Consider the following 9,277-nt stretch of genomic DNA (forward strand, 5'->3'; position numbering starts at 1 on the left):
AAAAAAAAAAAAAAAAAGCCTGGGCTCTGGGGTGTGGTATTGCCAGGAGGCAGAGGCAAGAGGCTATAGGAAGACTCTGTCTTAACATACAAAAGCCTGGGATGTACCTTAGTGCTAAGAGTGCTCACCTGGCATGTGCAAAGCTAGTTTGATCTCTGCAACAGCAGTGTAAAACAGAAAAAGGTAGGGGAGTGTCCAATGAATTCTAGGCAATGACCAAGAAAATCTTAAGTCTGGTGTGGGGGTGGTCCAGTAATTCCATCCTTAAGAAATTTACAGGCCATGCACCACCTTCATCTAAACACCAGAGGGCAGTGCCAGATGACACCCACAACCCTTCTGCAGTTCCCCCGCTGTCCACTGGGGGAGGCCCAGCAGGCAGCTGGATCCTTGGGCAGGATTGGCAGACCACCTCCCACTGCTTCTTTGCCTTCAGTTGCACCCAATCAACCCAGTTGAGACAGGCTGGAACCAAGTTAATAAATAGAATTCAGGATTTATTAAAAACCAAGGCTCCCCTGCTGTGCCCTCTTGGCACTAAGGAAATAAATAACCAGAGGGGACACAGCTGGGAAAAAGGTAAGAGAAATCAATCTCAAGAGAGATTAAACTACCCCTCTCCCCCCCAGTATGGCTCTTGGGACGTAGCACCTGAGCAGGTACCTCGGTTCGAGGATATGGCCGGCACCAAGGCATATCTGCTCTGCCCAGTAAGGGAGACAGGCCCTGGGATCACTTGTTTCCAGCCCTTAATAACCCCAAGACCTGCTCTCCCCATGGGCCAGGGCTGAAGCACCAATTGGAGGCACCTGAGGGTGGTGATGGTTGGGGAGAATGGGGTAACAGAACATAGGCAGTAGAGAGCGGATGAAAGGGGGACCAGCCCCCTTTACAGGTTCAGCCAGTGCCCAACAGGTCATGTCCCATCCCCCTCTCCCCTTGAGCCTGCCAGCTCCGCTCTCAACTGAGGATTTTCCGGGGTAGCTCAACGGAGGCACGGATGAACACTGCATCATCCCGCACATAGTTTCGTTTTCGGATGTCCTGGTGGGAGATGAACTTGGGGTACCCAAAGCCCAGAGAACTCTCATCCAGGGAACCTCGCCAAGTGCCAGGCTTTTGGAAATTCTTCCAGTTTGGGTCAGGGTGAAAGGTCTCAGTGACGTGCTGTGGCTTAGCCAGGCCAGGGTCACTCTGATCCAGCAGGGAGAAGGTGACACGACGGGCAAAGGGCCATTCAAGGAGATTGTCAAAGGCGCCTGGCAGCACACGAATGTAGAGTGAGAGATGTGTGCCCTCACCACTGCCATTGCCATTAAGGAATGCAGACACCTGCAGCTTATAACCATACTTATGTGTATAGAAGGCGGGGCTGAAACACTCAAGGTTAGGCTTGGCCTTCGCCTCCTGTAGCCGCCGTCCATAGCTGCCAATCTTCCAGATGAGCACCCCATCACTGCCAACAGATAGCTCCTCCAGCTCTCGCCTCAGTTCCTGCAGTTCCTGCCGCTGCCGGCTCACCAGGGCACACATCATTGCCAGATGTGGCTTCACACTGTCTTCCACATGCCGTGCCATTGCAAGCTTTGGGCACTGTTGACAAAGCCATACACCATGGGGGAAGGGAGAAGTTACCAGACTGGTAAGGTCCAGGGGACAGGACAGCATTGGGGATGGGCTAGCATGTGCCCAGTTCCGCAATGCGGAAGTCAGAGTACAGGAAGGAGCTGGAGCTGGACTGGACCAGGAGAGGGAAAGACCAAGGCACTCACAGCAGGGGCCACACCAGGAGGCCTAGCCTCCATATAGGGCAATGATGGGGAACCCTTCAGAACTTTCAGTAACTGCTTGCCTGTGGCATTTGTGCCACAGGTTTACCACCACTGATTAGAGCTTCCAGGGCAAATGGGTCTTACAGAAAAGGGGCATCTCACCCTGTGCTTGCAGCCAGAATCTTTGAACGGGCACAGCACCAAGGCAGTACTACAGCTGTCCTTCAGATGGCCTGGTAGATCCTCCCGAGCCACAGTACCCACACCACACTGGTTGGGGCAGGGCACAGGCAGCCTTGGACACTGGTACTGGTGGCTCTGGGACCACAGAGGAAAACACAGCAGTTAATAGCCTAATTCTCTGTCACCTGTCCCACAGCCCAGGGCACAGAAAAGGCCTCACCTGGATGGTGTCAAAGACAAACTCCTTGGTACAGTAGGCACAAGGCTGGGTACGCTTGGGGCACTCAGAGGTCGCATGCTGAGCCAGCAGTCGCCGCATCATGCGGGCACCACACTTGTTCTCACAGTACACACTCTCCTGGGGGCACATACCCTCGTGGCTCTGTGTAAATGCCAGGTCTGAGTCAAGGAATGTCTAGGCTCTCAGGTGCCCTGTCCTCCTTCCCCATCAGCCAGGCCCCACACACCTCATAGGCCTCCCCACTGAAGTCACAGCCACAGAACTCGCACTTGAGGCGCCGCTTGGGGCAGTCGTGCTGCAAGTGTGCTGGCAGATCGCGGCGGCTCAGCTTGGCAGGGCAGCGATTGGGGCAGGGAACTACATTGAAGCTGCAGGTATTCAGGTGACCCTATTAAGAAAGGGTGCAATCAGTGCTTGCCGAGGACGGGCAGCCCCAGCCCCTCCACATCAACCACATTGGACCCTCACCTGTAGATGTCGAAGCGGCCCGCTCCAGCGGCAGCCCTCCTCACTGTGGATGCAGCGGATGGGCAGACCTAATACCTGGACCTCCAGCTCTGGATCTGGATAGATCTGGGGGCAGGGAAGGTGGAACTGGCCCGAATCAGAGCCTTGTATAGCTTCCCACGTCCATGTGAGCTGGCTCTATCATAGAGCCAGTGAAGGCTTCTCTTAGGCAAAGACCTCTCTTAGGCTATTTGTTGCTCTGTGCCCAAGGATTAAGGACACAGCAGGTGGTGTCTGCTTTGACTCTGGATATGAGTCCCCAACATGCCTGCACATGACAAAGCTCCCTTTGGAGAGGCAGCCAAATCAGCCTTAGTCCCAGTGTGTCTTCCCCCCCTTGCTTCCTTCCCCCTGGTGGAGGGGTTCTGGCACTCAGCCACAGGTCCAGCTTGCCACCGGAAGGGGAGGAACACTTATGGGCAGAGCAGCTCTGTACACCCCCATAGGCTGGGCAGTGTGCCTGCCCTCTAGGGCAAATACGGCCCTCCGTTTGCAAACTGGCCCGGTGGGAGAGAACAGGCTACCTTTGTGGGGGCACGCACTGCCCGGGCTCTGGATTGACATTGGCTCTGAGCCGGATGGCTGCCGGCAGCTCCGGGTCCCACCAAGGGCAAAGGCCTGCCTCGGATTCTGCCTGGCAGTGTGGACTCACCTTGGCATAGTCCAGAGGAAGTTGGTCCTCAGGGCATTTGAAAACTCCTTCACTGAAAAGGCGACAAGGCATGGTCAAGACTCATCCTTATAAGAAAGAACTGGGGCCCCACCCCCTCTACCAGAGCAACCCGCCCCCTCCCTCACCAGACCGGTTACAAGCTGAGACAAAAGAGAAAGCAGAATGGTGAGACCACTCTTCCAGGGTCCCAGAAGACCCCAGCCCTGTCCTAGAAAAGAGTTCAGGGCCCAGTAGAAGCAGAGACAGCTGCCTCCCACAGCACTTGGCCAACAGGTGGCAGCTGGCACCCCATCCCCCAGGATAGCAGCTGGACTGGGAAAGAAACAAGTTGCCCAGTTACCCCTCCCTCCCGCGTCCCTCGGGGTGTTTTTTTTTTCTTCAAAGGCTGGACTGAAAGCTGATGGGGAGGGTGAACAGAGATGAGCTGAAGTGCCAGGGCTGCCCAGCCCCAGGAAGGAGCCAGGCCAACAACCGGGGCAAAGGTCATTTAGGGGCTACTTTATGCCATTCCTCCCCTCCTCTGTGAGGGTGTTGTCTTGAGAGGAAAGGGGAGAAGGGCCAGCCTGATAGCTCAGCGAACTAAAGTGTCCACTTAGGCAGAGTGCAGCGGCCAGCGTGCAGCGCTGTGCTGTGCTGCCCTCGGGGCAGGCAGAGTCTGAGTGAGACTGGGTGTGATGGTGCGTGCCTGCAATCCCAGCACTTGGGAGGCAGAAAACAGGAGAATCACGAGGAGTAAGATCTACGATCTATGTAGTGAAACCCGGTAGACCCTGTCCTAAATACAGGGAGAGAGAAAAAAGAAAGGAAAGGCGAAGATTTCTGGCACTATATTTACACTCACCAAGTCCTAGCACCTGCATTTCAGAAGGGCTAGAATGTCCCTGTTTACAGGTGAAAGGGTGAGTAGAGGCTGACAGGTGAAACAGCACCTGGATTTGTGTAATTCCACAGCTCACATGGTTCTACTACCCCAACACAGCACACAGAGAAGAGGATGGGGCAATCCAAAATGCACAACCATGCACAGCCAAGATCTAGTTCCTGTTCCCTAGGCTCCTGAACCCCTGCCAGCTGCCTTCTGTATCAAACCCACCTGGCTGTTAGCACCCAGGGAGGCTGATGGCATTCTTCCTCCTGCCACCATGCCCCTGCTGACCCCAGCCAGAACCAGTCACACTTGGGGGCAGGGCCTAAGCAGTACAAGGGTTCACCCAGCCAGGACTGAAGGCCCCCAGGCATGGCATTCCTGGCAGGTCTGAGTCAGGTGGGTGGGAGGTAGGCAAGCAGGCATCAAGGCGGAAGCAGAGGCTGTACAATCCCTTTTGAAAGCATTTTCCCTGTCCTAGGTATTCCATGCTCCTCCAAGTGGCCAAAATTATTTCTTGCGCTCACCTCCTCCCTGACCCTACCACTGGTCAAGCCACCAATGCCAAGATCAATACATGCCCAGGCACTGAAGGGGTGTGCCTGTGTCCATAAAGGCAAGCAATCTTCCTGGCCCAACCCGAGTAATAGCCCTGGCAGGAGTGGGGAAAGAAGGGTGGACCAAGGGGGAGGGGGTCCACTTGGCTGCTTCAGGAATGTGCTGACTTAATGGTTTTGGAGACAGGGAGGGGTCTAAGACAAGTCCCTAGGCTTCAGGCAGCTCACCCTGCAGCCTGGGGACCAGCCAGGACAAAAGGTTGCCAGGGGTATGGCCATCATAGCTTGCAGATGGTGAGGGGCAGTACCAACCCAAACAACTCTTCTTAAAAGAGGTGTATGAGGGAGATCCAGAGCTGGGGGAAGGGAAGAGGCGGGAGCAGAAGCTGCTTCAGACTGTGCTACGGAGGCCCAGGCCCAGGGGAGAAGACAGGATGGGGGGAGGGGGTTGTGGGAGAGGAAGAGGGGATTTCCGGGGGGGGAGGGGCAGAGCAACAGAGGAGGGCTGGGGAGGGAAAAGGCCTGACAGTGTCCCCCTCCTTCCCTAGGAGTAAGGGTGGGTCAGCTGGAAGGGGCTGGCTCAGCTGGTCTCATCTGGAAAGCTGAGGGCTGGGAAGGGCAGCTGAGGAGACAATGGGCCCGTGTGTCTGCAGGGGAGTTAAGTGTGTACACTGCAGGGAGGGGGGTGGAGAGAAGGAAAAAGGAGGAGGGGGCAGCACAGCAGCTTGAGCTGGAGCATGTGTGAGGGCAAGAGTGGGGCGGCTGCAGGGACAGAAAACAAAGAGCCTGAAGAGCCTGATGAGATTTCCGCCAGCAAGGGGCTGAGGAGGGCCAGAGGGAGGGTGCACTTAAGCAGGACCCTGGCGGTGCTCTCCCGGCCCGGCCCCTCAGGTCGGCAAAGCGCCTATGGCCGTCCGGGCTAGGACGGTGCTATCCTCCACTCCCTAAATCCTGGCCTGAGCTACTGCCAGAGCCGGCGGGAGATTTAAGAAGGCGCAGGCCTCCCAGAAACTTGATAGACGTCCAGAGGCAAGGCTGACCTACTCCCAAGAAAGGACCTAAGACCTTTCTGACCCTGCCTGAGACCAGAAGCAACTAAACTGCGATCCTCTCTTGAACTCCCATCTTTGCCACCCGGCCCTCCCGGAACTAAAGACCCTCGGGAAAGGGGAAGAGATGCCCAAGGGATTCCCGCTTAAGGAGCGCATTGTGGCGTCACAGCTCTCAGTCTATTGTGTGACTATATGCGCAGCCCGGGCTTGAATCCCAGTTAAGCCTTCAATTGTGTGACCCTGGGCAAGTCGCAGCCTTCCTTTCAATCGCGTTTCACCATCTGTGAAATGGGAGAACAATAGCGACTGTTCTTGGAGCATATGAAGAAGCCCAAGAGGTTCGGTGGATGAAAACTCCGGAGGCTTAACGTGCTGCGCGGGAGAGGTATTGTCCTTCTCCTCCCTAAAGGGTCACAGTTCAAGGGTGAGGCCGCCCAGTCTCAGGTGAGGGGGAAGGGCTGGACCCAGGTCGAAAAAGGGCGTCTTTCACATCTCCCCCCGCGGAGAGCCACGGAGCTGCGCCAATTTAGCGCTAGTTGATGGAACCCCGGACCCCACTGTAAGAGAGAGTGGGGTCCTCCCCTGAGGCCTGACGTCACCAAGGACTTGTGACGTCACGGGGAGCGCCCTTGAGGTCACGGGGCCGAAGCGAAGACAAAGGCCCGGCGAGCGTTGGGCCTGAGCCCCTTCCCAAGCAGTGCACTCCCTCGGCGACACTGGCCTCCCCCGCTGTCCCCGAACCGCACCTGAGAAACTCCTGCAGGCAGGTGTCACAGAAGCGGTGGCCGCAGGTCGAAACTTGCACGGGCTCGCGCATAGGCTTCCCGCACAATGGGCACAGGAGCCGCCGCTTGGGCTTCTCCAGAAACTTATAGTCGAAGCCGGGCATGGCGGGCGGGCACGGGCACGGGCACGGGCAAGGGGGGCCGGGCACGCGGCGGCCCCACAGCCCGCGCCTCGCTCCGGCCGCGCTCGGCTCCGGGCGGCGCCTACTGGCGGCCGCAGCCAGGACTCGGCCAGCGAGTCAACCCGCCGGAAGAGGGGGCGGAGCCGCGCCCGCGCGGTCCTAGCGCCCGTCTTGCCGGCACCCCGCCCACCCACCGAGCCTTCAGCCTCAGGTTCCCAGGCGATCAGACTTGCCTCGGGCTGCAAAAGTGGGACGTGATCGCCCACTTCCGGAACTAGAAGCTGCAGACGGGAGCAGAGTGTGGCTCTGCTTCTCGACACAGCTTGGGGCCCTAGCACTGAGATGGGGCGCAGTGCTCAGGAGATTGCGTATAGGGCCGCCCCACAAACCACTGCTTCTCTGGAAGCCAAAGCTTAGTCTCTGGGGCCACAGGCCGCCCGGGGTAAAAGGGCCTCTGCTTCCAGGTGCTAGACAGCAGAAGCCTGGCAACCAGATCCAAGAGCTGGGCTGGGACTTGGAGGCCGGGCTGGGCACTGAGCCAGAGGAACTTCGGCCCCAGCCTCGTGCTGCGCCCACATTCCTCTCTCTGCCGTGGCCCTGCAAGTACAGTGGCTCTGCGACCGCAATCAAACCCTGCCCAGTCCTCTGCTGCCACCCCCACCCTTATCCCCACCCCTGAAGAAACCATATTCTAGGCAGGCAGTTGCTATTTTTTATTAGTGCTATTTTCAGTCCTTTGAGAAACTGGTCTGGCCTCACTGGTTACTTTTACTCTAAACCTGAGATTGGGCAAAGACCTGGGGTGATGGGCAACTTGCCAAGGAGCCTCTCTATAGCACTTCCAGACTCTAGCACTCTGGCAGGGGAGGGAAGGCTCTCAGTTGTGCAAATCAGGATAAAAGGGTGATGGAGGGGCCAGGAAGATGGCTCAGTGGAATAAGCACTTCCCTGGCAAGCGCAAGGGCCTGAGTACAATCCCCAGTTCCACCAAAAAAAAAAGGGTGATGGAGTCCCTTGGACCTCCCTGCCCCAGGCCCTGCGAAGGTTAGACAGGACTGATGGCCAGTCCAGGCAGGCCTTGAACTGTTCTGCTCTGAAGCTTGGAGCATATCTCTCACTGATGGCAAACTTTTTTTTTTGAGACAAGATCTCAGGTCTTACTGAGCTGCCTAGGCTAGACTTTAACTTGTGATCCTCCTGCCTCAGCAACTGAGAATACAGTAATAACTGAGGTCACAGGCCATCAACCCTGGCTGGAGGACATATTTTCTTACTGGGCAGGGACAGAGCAAGAACTGGGTGTAGCCACAGATGCCTCTTAGCAAGGCTCTAGAGGTCTCAACCTGAAATGCCAACTCTAGCCAGGCTGGACAAGGGACCCCAAGGGAGGAATGAGTAGGGAGAGTAAAGAGAGACAGGGAGGGAGACCAGTGGTTGAGATTTCCCCATTCAGGACCAAAAGCAGAGGAAAGTTTCACCAGCCCTTCCCCCCATTCCAGAGCGCTAATGCACTTCTTCAGGGCACTTAGGAAGAAAAGCATTACTGTATCAGCATGGTTCAGAGGGAAATCCTGGTGCCTCATGGAGGGACTGGCTCATCCGTGATGTCTGAAAAGCATCAAAGAGAAGCCCTGCAGTCTCCCAGAGGGCATCACCCATTCCACTCCTACCAGACCCTACCAAGCCAGCAATGAACCCAGACAGTAACAAAAGAACTCATGTAAGACTGGGAAGCAGTGAGGCAGCCCTTAAACATGGCCTAAGAAATGTGCCTCTCCCCACTCAAGCAGAAAGCTCAAGAGCTCTGCTCTCATTGATCTAAGGGGTGAAGATGCTTTTAGTGATTTGAGCTGTGACTGCCAGGGATGGGGTGGGGGGACCAAAGGGCAATGGGATTAAACTTTATGTGGGTAATATGAGAAAAGGAACTCACGGCGCACCGCCAGAAGAGTGTTTCCATGGCAACAAGACACAGACGTCACTGCATAAGGGTGAGTCTCATCCAGCTGTACTGGCCGTGGGAGTCCAGCATCCTCATCCTTCCTTCCCAGTCGACCTCGGGCCCCTTTACCCCAAGAGTACACTTCACCCTCTGTCAGAGAGAATCCCAGTGAATGAGGTACGTGAGTGGAAGCACAGCTAAACAAGCAGATATACTACTACCAGACAGCCACACTGGCTCCAACAGAAAGTGTGCTGAATCCAGTGGACCAAGCTAAATTCCCTATGACCTATGCCTTAGCCTGTGGACCTGATGGCCACCCTCACCTGCCCCAATGGCTACAGTGAAGGCATCTCCACAGGCCACCATTGCCATCTTAATCCCCTCAAATCCTTGGACCTGACAGGGTGCTCGGCTGCCTCGGCGGGCATTGGTGCCCAACTGTCCATGCTGATTGCTGCCAAAAGTGTAGCAGTCACCTGAAGCTGTGAGGAAAGAAAAAGGAGAGAAAGGAAAGTTATCTTTTTTTTTTAAATTTTTATTTATTTATGTGTGTGTGTGTGTGTGTGTGTGTGTGT

The 9,277-nt window shown here is 56.1% G+C and overlaps 2 protein-coding genes across 7 annotated transcripts in view; both read right to left on the bottom strand.

Annotated features, from left to right (window-relative positions):
- Window positions 1–476: 476 nt before the first annotated feature.
- Traf4 (TNF receptor associated factor 4) lies at window positions 477–6,830 on the bottom strand. 2 transcript variants are annotated; one of them, XM_004635401.2, is made up of 7 exons: window positions 6,597–6,830; window positions 3,356–3,407; window positions 2,665–2,769; window positions 2,423–2,584; window positions 2,176–2,337; window positions 1,935–2,090; window positions 477–1,593 (listed from the first exon to the last, which is right to left on the bottom strand). In XM_004635401.2, exons 1-7 carry the CDS (start codon window positions 6,737–6,739, stop codon window positions 961–963), a joined length of 1,413 nt encoding a protein of 470 aa, XP_004635458.1. In that variant the 5' UTR covers window positions 6,740–6,830; the 3' UTR covers window positions 477–960. The 2 variants fall into 2 exon arrangements, with proteins under 2 accessions (XP_004635458.1, XP_023575688.1); XM_023719920.1 differs by having other exon boundaries at window positions 2,665–2,790.
- A 1,056-nt stretch (window positions 6,831–7,886) lies between these two features.
- The window catches only part of Nek8 (NIMA related kinase 8), a 15,062-nt gene continuing 13,671 nt past the window's right edge, over window positions 7,887–9,277 (bottom strand). For 3 of the 5 annotated variants that reach the window (XM_004635402.2, XM_023719917.1, XM_023719916.1), the window contains 3 exons: window positions 9,026–9,184; window positions 8,691–8,849; window positions 7,887–8,365 (listed from right to left, as the gene is read on the bottom strand). In XM_004635402.2, coding sequence (XP_004635459.1) covers window positions 8,337–8,365; window positions 8,691–8,849; window positions 9,026–9,184 — 347 coding nt within the window. In that variant the 3' untranslated portion in view covers window positions 7,887–8,336. Of the gene's footprint in view, window positions 8,366–8,690; window positions 8,850–9,025; window positions 9,185–9,277 lie in introns of those variants that run through there. The other 2 variants (XM_023719918.1, XM_023719919.1) reach the window with 2 other exon arrangements.

Source organism: Octodon degus, unplaced genomic scaffold, assembly GCF_000260255.1.
Source record: "Octodon degus isolate 3935 unplaced genomic scaffold, OctDeg1.0 scaffold00072, whole genome shotgun sequence".
NCBI classification, from domain to species: Eukaryota; Metazoa; Chordata; class Mammalia; order Rodentia; family Octodontidae; genus Octodon; species Octodon degus.

Coding starts and splice junctions, on each gene's coding strand:
- Traf4 (XM_023719920.1), bottom strand. CDS start 6,739: ATGCCCGGCTTCGACTATAAGTTTCTGGAGAAGCCCAAGCGGCGGCTC. Junction 2,091..2,175: donor TTGTCTTTGACACCATCCAG/GTGAGGCCTTTT, acceptor CTGTGGTCCCAG/AGCCACCAGTACCAGTGTCC. Junction 1,594..1,934: donor ATTCTGGCTGCAAGCACAGG/GTGAGATGCCCC, acceptor CTTTGTCAACAG/TGCCCAAAGCTTGCAATGGC.